The 20,651-nt window shown below is 40.2% G+C and overlaps 1 protein-coding gene across 11 annotated transcripts in view; it reads left to right on the top strand.

Moving 5' to 3' along the window:
• Positions 1-20,651, top strand: part of TIAM2 (TIAM Rac1 associated GEF 2) — a 171,229-nt gene that overhangs the window by 61,708 nt on the left and 88,870 nt on the right. For 3 of the 11 annotated variants that reach the window (XM_051801674.1, XM_051801663.1, XM_051801664.1), the window contains 2 exons: positions 18,146-18,254; positions 19,280-20,515. In XM_051801674.1, coding sequence (XP_051657634.1) covers positions 19,319-20,515 — 1,197 coding nt within the window. In that variant the 5' untranslated portion in view covers positions 18,146-18,254; positions 19,280-19,318. Of the gene's footprint in view, positions 1-199; positions 319-2,644; positions 9,384-18,145; positions 18,255-19,279; positions 20,516-20,651 lie in introns of those variants that run through there. The other 8 variants (XM_051801670.1, XM_051801666.1, XM_051801672.1 and 5 more) reach the window with 7 other exon arrangements.

The following is a 20,651-nucleotide window of genomic DNA, read 5'->3' as shown; positions in this document are numbered from 1 at the left end:
GAGTTCTCTGCCATAACGTAACAAGTTGTCCTGTTGAGGTCAAGAACATTTTTTACTTCCGTGATCTCTCTACCTCAGACAAGGAGAAAGGAACTTAAATTAATTACAGAAAATAGAAAACACAAAATGCTGATGCTCTGCTTGTTAATTCACATAAAACTGGGATACACATGGAGAAAGGCTTGTGTCTTTCCTGCAGGCTTCACGGTTGCAGGGAAAAGGCCCTTGCTCTGTGCCTGGAAGATGGATGAAAGTAGGGTGACTGTGCCTGGCTGACTTCACTCTCAGGAATGCAAAAGAGACTGGGCTAGGACCAAGGTATGCAGAATTTTACAATGACCCAGACATTATGAACTTCTGCACATTGGGGTATTAAGGATTACATCCTTAAGTGGCTTAGCTTTGAAGGCAGTAAGTATGGGCAAAGAGGGCCCCAGAAACCCCTGGTCCCTGATTCTCTTTTGTCCCTGAGCTGGGAATTAAGTCCGGCTCTGCTGACCACCACGCAGCTCAGACTGGAAGTGGGAAAGGATGCCCAGTACACAGCAAGGGAAAGAGGAAATCCCTGACCACATGACTTTGTGCAGATGGTCTAAGGCTTCTCGCATAATCCTATGCTTTTGTTTCTTGGGAGAGACCCCACCTCTCCTTTGCCTGAGTGTAAGCATGTGTAGGAGGCTCAGTGGGGGAATCTTGCTGATTTAATCATTCCTTACATGTTGTTTGCCTGTGTATGGGACAATTGAGCCTGTAACAATCCATCTTGCATGCTCTCAAATAGGAAAATGCTACGTATGATCTAAGCTGCATGCTGAAATGTGGTTATTGGAAATGAATTTTATGGCTGAATAGGCCAGCATCATGTTGTCTCTTTGCTATTTGGGGCTTTTAGTTGTTTAATTACAATGTCATGCCGGCAAAATATTTTATGATTTTTCATTTAGCTCGCTGACTTAATCTTCTGCTTCTGGAAATGTTTACATGCAGATGACAAAATAAAGATTTTGTAAGTAAACTGGTGGCTTACTTTTTGATCATGTTAACTGAAAGGCTTATCTTTGTGGCATCTTTTTAAAGAATAAGAAAGAAATTTTCTGAACTCCTATTATATGCGTTAAGGTAATTAATTTTGCAGTTTCTTATTCATATTGTGGTTGCTGAGAAACAGAAGTAATAATATTAATTTGGAAGTGTTCTCCTTCCATTTGTCCTTCCATCAAATTGGCAGTTCCTGATTGTTGTGTTCCGTATGGTACTCTACCAAATATTTACATGTCTTCCCTTATAGCCTTTGAATGTATTTGTAAATCTCTTTCTTTGCACACATGGTCTGTGTTTCGGTGAAAGAGGTCTATTGAAGGCATTCCTAATTACTGCAGTAGCATTCCTTACAAAATTTACGTGAGAAGCTCTGTTCAGATCTTAGGGTTTTGAAGAGATTCCAGATTTTAGAGGTCACCTAATGCTGTGAAGAAAATAAGACAGTCCTGTTGATTGTAAGATTGCTTCACTTTTTCCCACAATGAGGAAGGCTAGTATTAGGTGAGATAATTACTGCTGCAGAGCATGTTTGGTTGCTGTTAAGTGACTGAGAAATAATCCATCATAAGTAAAGCTGCTGTTACTAGCAGCATTTGCCTTCATTTCTATGTGTATAAGAAATGGGAACATGTTTGAACGATTTGGCTCTTTAGGTATGAGTGTCTTTTGCCTGTAACTTCTGTGCTGTGCTACAGTAGTTTGTTTAAACCTGTCATCTATCATATGGCAGATGAGAAGGAAAAAATCAATACATAGCTATTTTACCTCCCACTAACTTACCATATGTTGAGATGCTTACTGTTGCTCACTTAGCAGTCAGGCTTCAAACTGTGTGTTTCAGCTTTCTCTTTAATGTAATTTACTTCTCTACTTAGTTTGGTAGGTGTAGTGCTCATCAGCAAGACATATCCTCTTTGTTCAAACTGAGGTTTTTAAAAAAATGTGGAGATGATGTATCATGGTGCTTATATTTGTGGAACCTGGCACCCTCCATCTTTTGTTGTATGGTGGGGATAATAGAAACCTCTTGCCTACTTAACTCATGTGATTAAAATGGGACACATTGTGAAGTTCTCCTCAATTAGCATGATCGGCTCCCGGGGAGCTGATTGGGGTGGTTCGCATTTTCCTCTCTAACGAGTAGGAAGAGTCTTTTGAGAATTGCTAAATAATTCAGACCATTAGGAACCTGTCAACTTAAACAATGCCCCTTCTGACCAGAAAAATGGTTGTGAGCGGTTGGACACCCTGGCAGATGTTGAACTTGTTCTCATTGTTCGCTCTGCTTCAGGCAAATAGCTTTGCAGCAGCTTGCAGTATTTCTGCATCACTCTGTTCAGGCGGTGCGTGCTGGTGTAAGCAACACATGTTGGACAGACTTCATCTAGCTTTTATACCCCAGTATTTCTTTTAGTTAATTTAATGATACTGTAATAAGCTGCTAATATTGCCATTTACCACTTTTAGTACATTTGCCAGCCAGATCTAATGAAAAGCCACAATCAAGACTTAAAAAAAAAAAAAAAAGCGAACAACCTCCCCTCCCCAAATTTGACTTTTTTAATATTCCTTTTGTTGTGTTAATTTCTTATTTTTCATTTTGAAGTGCTTCTCTACAAAAAGAATGATTAGAGGTATTGTTAAGCAGAATTTTCTATATACTCATCTAACACTAGGATCTGAAACTTTTTGGGAAACATTCATGTCTTGAAAAATCCTATAAAATCATATGCATATGCAGGACTACTTTAGTTTAAATTCATTATGCAACAAGAGTTATTTCATATGCCTTTTGCTTCATGCAATTGAAGCAAACAGTTTTGACAATTTTCCTAGAAACCTTGCCATAATTCTCCTTCTGTAACATTTATTTATGTCTGCAGATTTTTCTAATTTCATTGATGAACCAATGATCAGTATTTTAAAGAAAAATTGTTTAATAAGTTGGTTGGAAAACAACTTCTTAAAGCTTCCTGTCCCCCCGGTAACTGTTTGCACTTTTGTCTTGAATGGGTGATGGCAAATAGTTGATCTTGCACAAGCAATTAGCTGGTCTGTTGGATCAGTTAATGGAACAAGCAATGGTAGTAATGCAATGAGAAGTAACATGTGTTCTTTGTAAATATTTATGTTGTAAGATCTAGTATATTGTTGTGACAAATGACTCCGCCTTCAAATATTTTTACATGTTTAATAGGCAAGCTTTTTTTAATGGCATGTGAGAAGGCTTCAGTTCTCATTTTTCAACCTAATGCATTCAGAAAACCTTTCCACTCTTATTTTTATGAGATTTGTCCAGGTTTTGAATTTTTGTTCCTACAAAGTAACAATCCTAAACTGAGAACATTTTTACATGTATCTATTGCAGTAAAAGAACTTTTAATTATAGCTCAGAAGATACAACTACCTGGTTAACTAAAATTTGTTGCTGTCCTCTGTGTATTGAAAGTGTATTGCTGAAGTAGTGCTTATCAAAAAAAGATGCATCAGCTCTGCTCTATTGATATTGAAAGTATTTCCCATCTTGATCTTGTGTATCAGTACTTCTCTCTTTGTGTTTCAAAAGTGAAGCTTTTACCATAAGTTCTGAAGAAAAAAGACTTAAAAAGTATGAGTCTCTGAGGCTGTGCAGGACGAGCCTGTCCATGATGTAGGTGCCACTGCTGTTGAGGGCAGCCTTGTTCTCTGGGATTAACTGTTGTGAGTGCCTTGTTGGTTTCAGATGTTGCAATGAGAACCCTGGCAAAACAACCTCTCTTTTTTTTTTGCTGAGCGTGACATTATATGGTATGGGATATCCTTTTTGTCTGTTGGGATCAGCTGCCCCAGCTGTGTCCTCTTGCCCACCCCAGCCTTCTCACTGATGGGACAGAGTGAGAAATGCAGAAATCCTTGATGCTGTGAAGGCACTGTTCAGCAGCAGTGAAAACAATGGTGTGCTATTATCACTATTTTGGTCACAAATCCAAAACACTGCAACATAGGGCTTACTATGAAGAAAATTAGCTCCATCCCAGCCAGTCCCAGTACTGGCTTAGTGATGGATCATTGCAGGCCAGGCTTCTTGCATCCAGTGTGCAAGTCACTGAAACTGAGGAGATAGATTTGCTGCATAGTTGTTTTTTTTTTCTCTGCTAACTTCCCATTTTTCAGTAATCCTTATGCCACCTGCCTTGCCATCATGTGATCATGCTTTATCTTTCTTCATTTAATTCTACTGAAATTAATAAGACAGGCGCTATAGGCAGTTTGATTCCCCAACTATTCTCTGTAACACTTGAAAATAGATCATAACCACAAATAGTAAGCCCTTGTTGACAGCAGTGCTAAAGAACCATGCAACATAAAAGTAAAGGAAAAATTTCATCTTGCTTTAAACATTAAATGTGGCTAATTGCATGCCTTAAATGTTAGTGGATTCTCCCTGTTTTGGACACGGGGAAAACCCATTTGAGGGGAGCACAAGGTGTGTGTGGAGAGTGTAGAGCAGTTCCTCTCCCCTGCAGAGCTGGACAAGGGCACAGACTCCACAGGGAGGTGAGGATGGGGAGAATCCCTTTGATTTGTTTTGTTACAGCATTTCACAGTGAGAACAGGAGATTCTGCCAGAAAGATAGTAGGCACTAAGGGCTTTGTTAGTCTCTGTGATAACTGAGAGTACATGTACATCACATTTTCATTGTTTAACATCTATTCTGACCTGTAGCCAGAGCTGTTAGACTTGTGTTGATGCTGTCATTTGGTAAATGAAATAACCTGCTTTCTGGCAAGCAGGAATGGGCTAACACACAGGTTCGTTTACTCTTTCCCCAAACTTCTCTGAATCAGAATTAAGTAATTAATGACTTCCACTGGTTTTGTCCTTTTGTGTTTGACAAACATTTTGAGAGGAGACTAGGAAGCTGAGTGCATGAGCACTGGTTTGCAGAAAGTTGAGTTCTCAGATATTGAATTGACATCTTCTAGAGGAATTTAATGGGGTGTAAGGTTTGCCTTCACCACTTGCTTAATGGGAGACCACTGTGTTTCTTGTGCAGTTCCCCTTCAAGGCAAAAATACCAAGAATGGACCTTAAGTACAGTTTAATGAGAATATTTCTTTAGCAGATGTTGCATGATTCAGATGTTTTAGTCATGAGATAAACAAGGCTTTGAAACTCATCTCTGGTTATTATCTTGTTGACAATAACATGCAATTATTTTTTAGCATTAGTTACACTTAGTATAGCACAGCTTCCCAGCTTTCTTGAGAGCCCCATTAGAGGTTTCTGATTTGAGAAACCAAATTTCTTACTTCAAACTTCTTTAATTCCTACACAGATCCTGTTCCAAAGAGCATGGGAACATGTTTTGGATTTCATGGGAAGACTCTGTACTCATCTGCCAGTCTGGTTAAGCTACTGATATCTTTCCACGTGTACCCATCCAGCACCCATCTGTGGAGCATTAGTCGAGGGACCTTATGGACCAGGGATTTTCACACAGCTCAGCTGTATCAGTGTTAAGTGAGCTAGGCAGGAGAGGGCCAGAGGCAAAACGACGAACTGGTCTTTCAGAAATAGACTGAACTGTGTCTAGCAAAACATATTTTATAGGGGTGGCATATGTGTATAAAAGTAAGCTGACTTTAGGGAAAGAGGTGTGTCATTATCTCAGCATGAATACTGGGAATATGTGCATTTTCTGTGTTTTTCTTCATGGATCTCTATTGCTTAGGAAACAAAACCATGGTGACGATGTGATGTCCTAGCACTTTCAAAGTAAAATCTAAGTTTTTTTAATGTAAAAGTGGTATAAAAGGTAGGTTAAATAGCTGTCTTTTTGAGAATTCATTTCTCTTCATCTATAAAAATAAGTTAGGGGCTTTAAAACATCTTTTTGGAGGGAGAGAAATGAACTCTGAAAATTAATACACAACTTTATTTTTAATTCCATTGAGGACTTCTCTGCACAAACTACAGTTTGTTTTTACTGCAAAACAGATGTTAAGAGCCATTAAACTAGCAGAGGCATACATTAACACAAGCTATGGAGTTTCCTCTTGCTGTATTGAAATACCCTTTAATTTCCTGTGTGACGTAGCAGCTCTCTAGAAAATAAGGATAATGGCACCCTTCTCTTTCCCAGTGATGTTGTGATGATGATACATTTGTGGAAGATTGTGAGGCACACAAATACTTCACATAGTAATAAGAGATTAATTTATTGTTTTCACCATGGGGCTTGCCTACTCTTTGTTTATCTCCAGAGAATATCTCATCAGGTTGTCCCAAGTTGCTAATGACAAGGCAGTGGGTGAGAAAAGGGGGACAAAGTAGATGTGGAGACTCAGTTTTGGGGATGTAGTAAAGAAGGATCCTCATATTGTAACCCACAAGCTAGACTGTACCAAATAAATCAAGTAGAAGTCAGAAAAGTATGCCTTCAACATGCAATGTCAGTCATCATCATGGCTAAGCTTCATGAACGAAGATTTGGGAAGGGCTCTACCTGCATTTGTTACAAGTGCGCTGGTGGCTGAAAAGGCCAATACGAGATAGGAACGTCCAGTTGCAAAAGGCACAGCAGAAAGACTCCTTAGGTGGTATATTCTGCAAGACATGATTCTTTCTGCGTTGTCTTTTCTCCTCGAGAGTGATCCTGTGTGCTTTCTCAAAAGCATCAGCAGCGTTATAGATGGTGTGTCTCCAGACCTCCCGATTGGAGGCCAGAGTAGACCAGTTATAGTGATCAATCTGGCCAAGGCTGAGATGTTGTCTCAGGGAGTCCTTGTATCTTCTCTTTGGGGCTCCTCTCTTGCGGCAGCCGGTGGCAAGTTCACCATAAAGCAAGATCTTAGGGAGGCGGTGGTCCTATGCAATGTCAGTATGCTAAAAGTAATCAGTTAAGTATATTAGAGGTGAAATTTTGAAAATAAAATTTATTTGAAGATAAAAGAACTTGGGGGTATCAACTGGAGTCTTGAGACCAAATTTAATGAATGTTGATTGCCTTGTTACAAAAAGTGGGAATGCATCAATGGAACTGGCTGATAAAAAGTGAAAGACATAGTGAATACACAGGTGGATTAGAAATAATGTAGTAAATAGCTGAATGACCCCCAAGACTGGAATGATCAGATACAGTAAACTTGAAGAAGGATAAAGTACTGGGTTGAGTGCTTTGCACTGATAGCAAGAATGCCTATTCACATTTGGGAGTAACTCTGGAAATGGAAGTGAAAGGGAATGGACAGTTTTATTACCTGTTACTGGAAGATTGTGAGGCATTAATGTGATTCACCTGGGTCGAAGGTTATGTTGGTCCAGGTATTTTTAATTGAATTGAGGAAGAGTCATTGTCATTGAAAAGGATGCTGGAGAGGCATCTTTGGGAATAGTATTTATACTTCTGAACATTCATCTTTAAGAAAGATAAATTCAACAGAATAGGTGATGATGAACTGGTTGGATACTAATTTTATCTAAGGAATCATTTGAACATGTTTTAATGACCTAAGAGATGAATTTGTGGGGAAAATGCAGTACTCTGTGTGAGAAGGGGGGTAGGACCAGAGGCCAACTGTTGCTCCCCAGAGAGACCTGGTACTTTGACTCGTGAGCTGTCATTGCTTCCATGTTAGTCCCAGAACTTGGATCTGGCCTGTTAGTGAAATGATTGGACCACAGCAGTGCTAAGGGAAGAGAATATAACCATACCGGGAAAATGAAAAAGAAAATAGTCTGCTTTGCACAGAGAGTAAAGTTGTTTCCAGAACAAGCGGATGTGAAGCCCCTGGATGTATTTTCAGTTTTGGAATTAGCAGTATGGGCATAAGTCATGTTCTGCTGTATTAGGTTTTACAAAAACTGGCCTGTGGAACTCGCTTGTGGAAAACTTAATGGAGGTCAGTAAAATTCAAAGAAGGATTTAACCTTTGCTGTGATGAGAGGAGCGTATTCAGTGCTATTATTGTCGACCTGTGAAGTTTGAGAAGAGATCCGAGTTGTTGCTATCCAGTGGAAGAGTTAGGTATAACTGGGCTTTGGAGATGAAATAAAATTTTGTTCTGAATTACTCCAAAGCTGCTAGGTTCTGAAGTTTCCTATGTAATGAGTCAGGATAGTGGACACAGTGGAACAGGGGTCCACTTTTAGGTGGCAATTCCTCTGTTACTGTGCAAATCATTATTTCATTTTTGTGGACATACATAATGATTTTGGGCTTTTGTGGGTCACTAATGATTTTTATTATAGTGTTCATGTGTTTCTTTTCAACTGAACACGTCATCTGCAGTGTAACTTGGCTGTATTTTCACGCTTGGCACTTGAATGTAACTGTGCAATTTTATTAGAATATTTGAATAAATGCCTTGTTTTTTGGCCGAGTTTGTTCACCAACTGTTGCTGCGATCAGTGAAGTGTTGAACTTTTCTGATAATAAAGCAATTGTGCATGCACCTAACTACAGATTTAACAGCTTAACTCTGTATATTGAAACTTGGGGATTCCATTTGCAAGTAAAGAGACATATTTTATCTGCGGTCAGTTATTAGAAAACAATTCTTTCCACGGGAAAGTATAAATGTCTGACAAAAGAAAGTAGTAAGGAAGAGAGCACCAGAATTTACGGTTGTATACATGATGCTGTTGTGTAGAGTTGTTGAACACAACAGAGAGCTGCTCTTGAGAGTGGGTTTTCATAACTACAACATTCCCGCTGTGGTTGGAGGAATTACATTTTTGCCAGGGTGTCTCACTCAAGGATGTTGGGGATACTCACTCCCTCCTAGCAAGCTTGGAGGGAAAGAAGAAAAAAAAAAGCTGGGGGAAAAAAACCCACACACAAAGGAAAAAAAGAAAAAAGAAAAAAAAAGGAAAAAAAAAAGAGGAGGAGACCCTGGAGCTACCCTCAGGCAGGCAAACCCTTTGCCACTGAGCAGCCTTCCAAGCAGCTTTTCTGTGGAAGCAGCTTGGAGGCTGAGGAATGTGGGGTCAGACAAGAGCTCAGTCACGGTGTATTCCCCGGCGGCTGCCCGGCATGGTGGCAGGCCGGCCCGCGTAATCGTTTCAGACGGAAAACCGTGGAAAACCACTCTCTGGTTAAGTCTGCATCATGCTGTTCCACCAATGGAAAAAATTGAACTGGAGGAGGGTGTGTAGCCTGCAGACAAAAATACATCCAGCCTCGCGCAGGATCTGTTTTTAGTTCCTAACGGCTCAGCGTTTTGAAGTGTTAGGCACAGTTTCCTGGCATGCCCAGGGCAGGGACAGTCCGTGTGTCTGCGTGTCCGTATTCCCGTGGCAAGACTTGGGGCAGCCGGGAGTCAGCGCCCCATTCAGCTGGAGTCAGCGCTCGGGGAGGGTAAGTAGGAGCGGGAAGTGGAACTGGAGACGGGGAGGGGGATGTTGGGGGAGAACAGTCAGTTCTCTGCTCACCGGCTGCCAGCCAGACTTGGAGCACTGAAAGAAAAGCGGAGAAGGACTTGGGAAGCCTCTGAAAACGGAGGGCAGAGCGGGCCGCTGCGATGCCAGGACTCGCAGCCCCTGTGCTGCCTCTGCTATCAGTGGCTGCACTCAAGATGAATGGTTTTCCTCTAGAAAAGAGTTCTTGGTGGTTATCTGTCAAACTCCATTAGCCTGAATTGCTAAATAAACCAGTGCTGGGATTATTTTACAGTTCTGCAATGACAGGGCTGGATTTTTTTTTGAGGCAAAGTATGAGAAAGTATGATAGTACTATGGTTTCTGTAATGTTAAAGTGACCCTTCCAATACAGTATCTTGAATAATCCCTCAGAATCTTTTATTTTTTTTTATTATTCTGTCTATTCTTGGTAATAGTTAAAGTGATTTATGACAAATAGTGTAGCCAAGCAAGGGTGTTATGATGGCGTAGTGTTAGAGGAAAAAGTTTCAGTCAACATTACTACCAATACTGAACTGGGATGCTATGGAAAACCAAAGCTTCTGTATCTGGCAGAGGTAGGTCCTGCACAGGTTATCATCTTTCTATGTAGATTTTCAATACATAACTGTACACCACTTGTGAAAATGCTATGTTCTGTGGCACAGACAAAATAAAAAAGAGGCAAATGCCCAAGAAATGGAGAAGTGTCTTTCACCCCTTCCCCCTTTCGGGTTTGTGGGGTTTTTTTTGTTTTGTTTTCCTTTCTTTGTTTGATTGGGTTTTGTTGTTGTTGTTGTTGTGTTTTTGTTTGTTGTTTGTTTGTTTGTTTTGGGGGGTGTTTGTTTTTGTGAGTTTTTTTGGGGTTTTTTTTGTTGTTTTTGTTTGGTTGGTTTTTGTTTTGATTTTTGTTTGGTTTTGGTTTTTTGTTTTGGTTAGGTTTGGGGGGAGTTTTGTTTGTTTTGTTTTGTTTTGTTTTTTAACAGGAGTGATTAATTGCTTGTGCAATGCAATGAAAGTTTGCAGCTTTGTTTATCCTTGTTGCTGATGTGGTCACTGAGTTAATTTTGTACACTGGTGACTTCATTCTGGTAATCATACATTTCTTTCCCTTTAGGGTGAATGATTTGATAATGTTATTCAATATATAGCAAGTTATAATTTGGAAGAAAAGGCTGGAATTTTTTTTATCTGATCACCTTCAATGGGAGAAGGGTATCCATGTACCATGGAGGAGAGGACCCTCTGAATAGGGCACTCTGTAGTTCTGAAGCTGCAAAGCAAATTTTTTAGTGGGGAAACATAATCCTCAGTGTACTCTTATTGTTCTTTTAATGTGTGAGTAATATGCTGGTACTACAGGGGTACAGGAAAGGAAACCTTAAGCTGTGTTACTGCTGTAGAGCTCTTGGTATGCAAAAATCAAGATCTGCTTTCAATTTTCCAAGGAACTGTGTCTCAAGTTTACTTTCGGTGTCTAAATCCTAGATCCTCTGTCCTCTTCAGGAAGTCTCAGAGCCAAAGGTAGGAAAGCATTTACTTTGGAATCGACACCCTCGAGTGTTTATGAATGTGGAAACTGAGAGTAGAAAAGACCATCCCAAACATGACGCGGTTTCCCCCTCCCACTTGTGGAGTGGACTGTGTAATAGATGACAGGCAGGAAGTCCAACCCCTGTCCCTCAGCCTGAAACACACTGTTCTGCCAGTTGCTAATGGAAGTTTTTCTCTGGTGTCATGGGTTAATAGTTGGTCCGATAGACTTGGAATGTGTTATGCCAAAAAGAACCTTTGTGGGCAGAATATGTTGATGTTCCTGTCTTGGATTGTTCATCCTTTCTGCTATTTGCTTCTTGTTTTGGTAGGGTCTGTGGGGCTACTCAAGATACGGCGTTTTGAGCTGTATCCTAGTCCAAAAATAACCTTTCTCCTACCTTCACCAAAGCTGATGTTTGGGTGGGTATGCATGAGAGAATATCCCCATAGCTACATGCCAAGTATGGTTGTATTTGATATGATGAGGTGGTTACTACCAGAAAAGACAAGAAAGGAGAAAGGTAGATGTTCTTGGCAGAGCTTTGGGAATCCTGGTTTGACCAGAAAGCCCCAGTCTCCCCTCCTGTTGTTATCATAAGTGAGAGGGCTGAGGCAGAGACCTCTTCAGGAGTTTGTCTAGGTGAAGACTGCAGATTTGAGCTCAGTCTCCAAAGTGTTGTTACTCCACAGCTCAGGGTGGGCAGTGATGCTGGAGCCCAGTTGTGGCTCCTTTCAGGCGCACCATCCTCCCCATCTGAGGCCTCAGGCCTTGCAATCCCTTGAAAGCACCATGTTAATCTGCATCAGGACCTGCCAGTATGCTTACAGCTGGAGTAGGTTGAGAAGAAAAGACCTTTCAGATCACTGAGTTCATTTCCCCTTCAAGGGCAGGAAATAGACCCTTTGACATATCAACTCTTTAACTACTGCAGCTACTGCATTGAGCAGAGATGTCAGCTGGCACTCCTGGTGTTGTGTGGTTTTTTTGTTTTTTTTTTTTTGTTTTTTTTTTTGTTTTTTTTTTTTGTTTTTTTTTTTTTTGTTGTTGTTGTTGTTTTTTTTTTTTTTTTTTAACAAGCTTAATAGCTTTTATTTAAATGGATGTGCACTTTAGCCATTGTGTATAAATTCAATAACATTTACAAATGGTGAAATTTGTTTTTGCTGCCAAAGAAAAATAAGACCCTAGAGATTTAGATTGTATCAGCACTGGTGTAATATGATAAGGATCTTCAGGCTTGACTCAACCTTCCATATTGCACTAGCTTGAAAGCTATAAGGCTTAATTTAATTAAGCTGCCAGTATCTTGGACCCAGAAGAACTGGGTTGAGTAAAAGAAGGAATCACATCCCAGGTACGGGATGTGTAATTCCATTGTGATATAACTATGATGCAGTATAGACCTGTTGGAATTAATGTTATTTTAAGAAAAGTAACCAGAAAAGGAGATTGTCCTTTTCTTGCTTCAAATGTGAAATTAGAAGTCCATATGCAATGTACTTATGAGTCACAGCATGAAAAGAATTGTCTGGGGTCATAATGGCTACTTATGTTTAATGAGAAAAACGATTGTGTTTAATTTGATCTGTAAGCTACCAAACAGTTTCTAATACTGGAAGCTAGAACTCTATAGAGACTAATGAGTCAGTGAGGAATTCTGTCTTTAAACTGAATTTTTAAGGCAAAATAGTCCTTTTTTATTTTTTTTAAATACAGGCATACTTGTGGTGTTTTGGTTTTTCATTCTTTGAATACAGTGATATATAATGCAAAGTATCTTGCCAAGAATACCACAGTATAATTATTATGGTATATTTTTATAATAGGAATGTGATTGAGATTGCAGGAATAAGAAATCTGCTTCTGATTTGTAGAAGCATATAACCAAACTGCGTAGTTCTAAAACATACAGTAAATTGTTTCCAGTAAGAAACTCCACATTTAATCCAGCTACAGTGTTGTGCTAACCTGCCCCCCTCATTAATTTCACATATCCGTCCATACACAGTCATGCAGGAAGGGGAGGGCAGGTTCACATTCTAGCATTATGTATTACTTTCAGATTAAAAGCCAGAGTAGATTAAAAGTTAATTAAAGCTTCAAACCTGTAATTCTGTATCCTTATAAGAATTCACAATGCACAGTGATTCTTTTGAAAATTTATGAACACATTAGTATCTGAAAGTTAGTTATATACAATTTCAAAGACTTTGTAACCCATATAAAATTGACAGTGTTTTAACCATTAGGTGAAAGAGGATGTAAAAGTAGTTTGAGAGAAAGGGTAGGAATTGCTCAGGCAATTAAAACAAACAAAAAAACAACACAAAAGGCTTTTCCTGATGTGAAAACCCACTAGCGTAGTTGATGTACATCAAAACATGCAACATTTCTAACTTGATCTGCCATTAAAAGAAAACAAGTTGGTAGTTTCATATTAACGAGGGGATTCTCTGTTTTCTCTTTTTTATTACTTTGAAATACTTTCAGATTCTCCACTACCTCAGCTCCTCTAATCCTGATGACAGGCTCTTGTGGTGCGCTTATGAGGCATGCACTCAGGGCAGCTGCATATGTAAAGACCCTGGCACTGTGTTTTCTCCTCTCCGTGCCTTCCTGCTCCACGTGCGCAGTCCAGAGGTGCCATCACGACCCTGCTCTGTGGTTGGGAGTCTTTACCTGCCCTTGTAGAAATACAATTTTTAAACACAGCAGAAAGCACATGACTCCTCTTGCTTCATCTCTGGAGAGTAGTTGATGAGATACACTCTGCCCTTAATATATAAAGGGCCTTTGGAAAAGTAATTATGTCACTGCAGAGTGAGTTGAAGCTCTACCTGTCTTTGGCAGATGTTTATACCCATGTGGATGGCTGTGAGGGACTGTGCCCAGTGGCAGGTACTCCTGGTAGGAGTCCTATCCCCTCTTGAAAGGAACTGCACTGGTACAGGTAACAATCCTCTTGTTGGTGAAGAAAGTCTGAAAAGGTTGTGACACGTGGTTGCTGCTACAAGTGAAAAATAAAATACTTTGCTAGTTTCTTTCTTTCTTTCTTTCTTTCCTCCCTCAAGAAAAGGCTTTCTTAAAACATTTAAACTGTGTTCTGGTGTGTCATTGTGAAGAACTGAGAAGATGGGGGTTGGTCTCTTCTCCCAGGTAACAGAGGAAATGGCCTCAGGTTGTGCCAAGGGAAGTTTAGATTAGATATTGGAAAAAAAATTCTTCATTTGAAAGGTTGGTCAGGCATTGGAATAGGCTGCCCAGGGAAGTGATGGGATCACCATCCCTGGAAGTTCTTAAAAGGCATGTGGGTGTGACATTATGGTTTACTGGTGGACTTGTCAGTGCTGGGTTAACAGTTCAGCTCCATGATCTTAGAGAGATTTTCCAACCTTTGTGATTCTATGTGGATCTTATTTTATAGGGACAAGGCAACTAGCTCTAGCTATTACCTACTTTTTTAGCTCTTAATCTAGCTATTCTTTTAAATGCCTTTTCCTTGTTAATGATAGGAAGTTTTAAATTTAACCTCTTCTGCTGTGCATGAAGATTTTTGTTCCTGATAGCACTGGAGACTCTCATGAGTTCCTGCATTTCTTAATGAGCCTTCACTCAGTGGGGTGATGTTGTCCTCCTCTAGACCAATCCATTCTGTTCTCTTTTTTTTTTCTTTTTGTCATTGTTTTTGCCACTTTTACATGGATGCCGTGTTTAGTAAAGTAAGAATCAACTTCCCTGTAAGTCTTCAGTAGTTTTGTGAGGAAGTTCAGCAGGGATTAAATGGTTAATCGTAGATCACTTATTATTCAACTGCCAGTGAAGATTGGTTTTAACCAGCCATCCAGAGGAATTAAAGACATCAAAATACATCAGAGAGAGAGCTTCGGTACATGTGTTTGTCTCATGAGGGTAACTTTTTGATCCAGGCTAAAGTTTAACCTTGCTAGGATTGACGTTAGTTGAGCTTCTCTAATGTCCTGGATGGTAAGTCTCAGTCAGGGAAATCTGATGAACCTCCCTAGGAAGGGCATAGTCTCTTCTCTTTTAGTAACTGGTATATGACCACTGTCCGATGCTGACTGTGGCTGTGGAACATTCAGCCTGGCTCTGTGCTTGCTTCCCATCTAGAAGCTTGACATTTTCTGACCTGTAGTTTTAGAAAGTCTCAGCCTGGTTAGTGTGACTGTATGGGAAGCAGATGTCTGACAGTAGCAAAACTGTGTTTGGTATGTGTTCCCGCTGTAGCAGATGAAAGCAGTGCAGGAGCCCATATCCCTTTACTCAGATCTTCCACCAATTCATAATGCAATATTTCTTAGTTATATCTCATATGCAAACGTAGTACTGGGATATTATTGTTCTGATTCACTTTTGCTTGCAATATGGTTAGTGAGTCAAGTTTGTACACCTCTGAGAGATTAAGACTGGAAAGGAAAGCACCCCTGCAACTGCTGAGCACTACTTGTATGTGTGCTTACCTTAATCTTAGAAAGTAATTTTCTCATCTAGCTTTCATAAAGCAGCCTAGCTGCGGTGGTAATAATTAGGGAGTATAGGTGGCAGGCACTTCTCCGGAATGCCTGAGCTCATGTGTTTATTTTTGGAAGTAAAAAAAATCTGGGAGAACATTTCCCCAAGGTGGGGAAATGCATTTTTAGCTCTAGGGTTATGACTGGTGTTAATGGTTGGGTGTGGTGGGGATGGTGGGGTTCCCGGATTAGTATGTTTGCATAGCTGGGTTTTTTTGAATGTGTCAAGGGGAACCAGGGTGAAGACTGAAAACTTCTTTTTTAAGGAATGTGGTTATAATTGAAAGCAAATACACTCTTAATAGTCATCTTCAGGCACAGTGAGCTGCTTTCTAATTATGCTGATTATAATTGCTGAAAATATTCATAGAAACTGGTTTTGCTCACAAGAAGTATTCATCCCTCTGCATAGGAAGCAAGAAAAGCACCTTGTCTTCTGCAGTGATAGGTTGCTGTGAGAAAAATAGTGGAAGCTGAACTCTGTGCCCTGCACTGTAATTTCCAGGGCTTCCACAGATCAGTAGTGTAAAACACCATGAGTGTTTGGAGTGAGCACAGCCAGAGTTTGTACATGACCACTACCCAGGCCCTGTGTCACACTGCCTTTGGGTATAAGCTGGCTTGCTCTGCTCCTGCTTCACCAATTGGAATTAGCAGAAATAAAATTGTTTCACACAAATGTGAAGCAAGCAAAAGGCATGACAGCTGATTTCCAGGGTGATGGTCTTTGTGCAGCTTCATAGATGCCCCCATGGGCTATCGCAGCATGCGCGGATGTTGAGCCTATCATAGCTTTTTGGATGGCTGGAATGCTGAGGAAAATCCCTTGGGGCTATTTCTATGGGATTTATTGACTGTTCTGTTGTAGTGCAGACTGATTCCTGCACAGACTGAGACACTGTTTTGTAGACATTGTACCCTGAGATAAATTTATTCGTTCATCCATTATGTGGCCTGTATATGGGATCAGACATGTACAATGGACCCTGGTAGCAGCAGCTCAAGCCTTAATGAATTGAATGTCTGTCTTTTGAGTTTCACAACAGCAGCTTGCTTACTACCTACTCTGTTAAAAGGATTACCTAACCATTGCACAATCACTATGGAGACCAGATGGTCTTTTTGCCTGTTTCTTTAGACAAATTGTGTTTAGTGTTTCCTTATGAATAGATATAAGCCCTTCAAAGCCCCCTTGTTGAATGTACTTTCTGCTCCCAGATGAAGAATTCTGAACATAAACTCATTGCTTGTTTGTGGTCTGTACCTCTTAGATATAGGAACGAGTTTTGCTGTGTGTTCACAATTTGTTCAGCAGCTTGGAGCTTAGGAAGTTTGTGTGTTTTCTTCTGTTAACCTTGAATCAATAGTCTTTTGTTCAATCAAAGTTGTATATGACACTTAAAAAACTGTTTACATAAAGGAGTGCACTTAGCAGCATAGGCAAATCAATCCTGCAAGGCAAGCGTGTCATAAATAGCAACCTTCCAAATTGTTGCAGAGAATAAGCAAATTAAACAGATTTTTTTGAGTGTAAAATGAAAGTTCTGAGGCTGATCTGTTTTACCAAATATCTTCATGATAACAGCTGTGAATTTATCTTTATAGGTCTGTAGCATCTCTATCATGATATTCTTTTCTAAGTAATTTATTTGCTAACCTTTTTCTAGGCTTGCTGTTAAGACTGTTTTTGGTTCTAGTTTGCAACCTTTACCTTTGTTTTTGGTAAGGTTAGCAAAATACCTAGGTTACCAGTGAATTAATTTAAATATGTTCAAGCTTCTTATACAGTGAATAGCCACAAAAAGAGCAAAATCCGACATGTTCAAATCAAGTAGGTACTCAATTGAAAATGATGAAGAGTAACCATGGAATTTAGGCAGAAAAGAATAATTTTGGTGGTAGTGTATTAAGAATGGTTTCTAGCTGTAATGCATTTTCCAAAACTGAGTCTAAGATGTTGTACAACTTCTTTCCTACTAATGTTTCAATCCCTACATTGCTGGTGTGTTCTGTGATCCAGCTTTAGTTCTTTTGCTGTGAGTTGCAGCCTTTGTGTGCCAAGTAAAGAGCCAATACTTTCAGAGTGTTAGGAAGAACTTGAGTCTTGTTACCTTTGAGTGTGTGCAATGCTTGGTGCTACCTTCTTCTTGTTTTACTGGCAGATTTACTTAAAATCAGAAGAAACCTAAAGAGGGAGGTTGCTGGGTGGCTGCTGGAGTGAATTGCATGGTGGCCTTTTGCTGCAAAGGTCATAGTTGGAATCCAGGCATGGGGAAGGATAAACAGATGCTGTAGGACATTGCTCTGATCAGTTTGGTCCACATTGTAATGGATCACTGCGCAATCCTGCCAACTGTAATTGGTCTTCCAAAATGAAAACTGGAGGGGGCTCAAAGTTTATCTTTACTTGTCAGTGAGAGGGGAGAAAGAAAGAATTAGAAAATAAGACACTTAGTGACTTATTTGTACTAATTCAATTCCAATTGTTAAAGTATGTTTATAAAAATGTGTATCTTAAGTCCAGGAGTCCCCTTCACCAGCCTTCTCCGTTTGTAAACTCTGATTTTTTTTCTTATTCATTTTGCTTACAGTTGGAGTAAAATGTAAGTTCTATTTGACCAAAAACCTTTTTTTTGTCTGTTTGGTGTTTTCTAGGAAGGCTGCATGCAACTCATCCTGGGTTTGGCAAGCATAGTAAATGGCCACGTAGACAATGCAGAGCATGCTAACTGCTAACCGCGCCCATGTTTGAGTGATCCTACAGGTTTGCTCTTTGTTTTATACTATACTTTTAATCTGTAAGTGCTCAGGGCTAGAAGTAGGGATGTCAAAACATATACAAACCCTAGAAGATAAGAAGACTGTGCTTTCACTGTGGCTTATTTTGATGAAATTTTAGTGAGGTGGCAATGTATTCTCCTACGGGTGATAGTCTGAGATCCAATGTGTAAAGCAGCATAGTGCCAATGGAAAAAGTACATTAATGTTGTTTCTGTAAATTGCAAACAGTGGAGATTCACTCCGAGTAACAAAAGGAACAGAACAATTTTTTTACTTTAGGGTGCACTTCATGTAGGTTTGAAATCTTCAGTCACCTCACTGGGGCAATGTAACTGCTCCACTGTGTGCCATTCACTGTGAATTCTGTGAAAAGCTGAAGAGCATTTTACTAAGTGAACTATCGAACTGCACTGTGCTGAATGAACATAATGCAGTTTTGTGCTGTAGTGGAAGATGAGGCTATTTGCTAACTGAGTTATTTTTTGTTTGATTTTTGGCATTTTTTTTTCCTTTCTCCTAGATTAACTCCATTTAAACACAAAGCTGGGGTTTAGTGAACATTTTGTTGAGGCAACACTTGGTTGCACAGAAATCAGTCAAGCTAAAACTGCAATGGGCTTTCCTCCTGGCAGAAGGGATTTCTCTGAAAGTACAGTTCACTCTACATCTAAGTTATTATTATCTTGCTGTCTCCCTTTCATTATGCCGTTGTTCTTGGGAGCCAGAGATTTTGTAAGTTAGAAGGATGTTGCCAAGTGTGTGGGTGGAGAAAGGTGTTGACATGATTTCAATGGAGTTAGATTCCAGCATTATAACAGCAGGGTAATGAACCATACAGAGAATAGACTTTCCTAGGCTGCCCTTAAAATAAGTTCAGTTATGAATTTAATGTTGTAAATGGCTATTTAATGGCTTTTTTTGAAACAATTGTTTCATATCATTTTTTAAATAGACGTTTTCCTGTGTAAAGGGTAAAAATGGTCTGTTATTTTTTGCTCTGTCTTCTAGCCATTGTTTCTAATGAAACTCTTCTTAGTTTAGTGGAAAATGGGGAATTCAGAAAGCCAATACAGTCTTCAGGGATCAAAAAGTCATGCTGCTGCTACAGCTGGTGCCAAGCAGAAGCCTTGCTCTCTGAAAATTCGCAGCATTCATGCTAAAGATGAAAAGTCTTGCTCTGTGCATGGATGGGGACATACCAGCAGTGGCTCAAACTACAAATCAAGGTCCCTTGCCAGAAGCTGCCTTTCACACTTCAAGAGTAGTCAGCCTTATTCATCCAGACTTAGTGACACTGTGATGAAGGTCCCCAAAAGCAATGCCCATGCCAAACACAGGACAAATGCCTCAGGGGACTACTGCCAAGGAAATAATGCAATGTTTTTGCCGGAGAATGGTTTCCACTATATTGGCCTTCAAGCTGGAAGTAATCATGCTGCCTCTCGAGAATGCAATGGCCACATTTTAAATTGCTATGGAAAGAATGAGAGTCTTGCATCAACCTCCCCATCAGAGGACAGGAAGAGTCCAAAAGTTCTCATTAAAACACTGGGGAAGCTGGACGGGTGCCTGAGGGTCGAGTTTCACAACAGCAACAACAGCAAGGTACCGACAGAGGAGTCCAGTGGACCAGTGCAGTTGCTGAGGTATTCACCTGCCTTGGAATCTAAGCCAAATAACCTGCTGGATGTCAGGAGGAACTCCAGTGCAGACTGTTCTTCAAGCCATTGTCTGTCACCTACTGATTCAAGGCTTCGATCTAGTAAAGGAAGCTCCCTCAGCTCTGAGTCTTCATGGTATGACTCTCTCTGGGGAAATGCTGGGGACATTAATGAGCTGGATGGTTCGTATTTGACCAGGAGCACTCCGGATACAAGCATTCGAGCCAGTTTCCCAGCAAGCGAAAACAAGAAGTCCTTCAACCAAAGTTCATCTCTTTCCTCACTTCGAGATCTCTATAAGGATACAAATTTGGAAAGCACTCCTCCACCTGGGATCAGGCTGTCTGATGAGTATATTGGCACTCCTGGAAGCCTGAGCAACCGTGTCTCATTTGCCTCAGACATTGATGTTCCCTCCAGGGTAGAGCAGGGAAGTCCTGCACGTTACACCTCCTACACACTCCCATGCAGGAAGTCTAAGCCTCTCAGTGAAGATGCATCCAAGAAGGATACATTAAAAAACCGAATGCGACGCATCAGTGACTGGACAGGAAGTCTGTCAAGGAAGAAAAGGAAGCTGCAGGTATGTACAAACCCCAGCCTAAGTGTCTGAAAATTGGTTTGTAGATTCCTCTTATAAACATAGTGATTGCATCATGTTTGTCTTTCTTGCAGGATAATTACTTGCTTATCTCTTTTAGTACTTTGCGGAATTCTGA

Source organism: Manacus candei, unplaced genomic scaffold (assembly GCF_025592945.1).
Source record: "Manacus candei isolate 608988 ecotype Guabito, Panama unplaced genomic scaffold, ASM2559294v1 h1tg000052l, whole genome shotgun sequence".
Classification (NCBI taxonomy): Eukaryota; Metazoa; Chordata; class Aves; order Passeriformes; family Pipridae; genus Manacus; species Manacus candei.
Note: the sequence above shows the minus strand (reverse complement) of the source record. Positions and strands in the feature narration are given on the sequence as shown.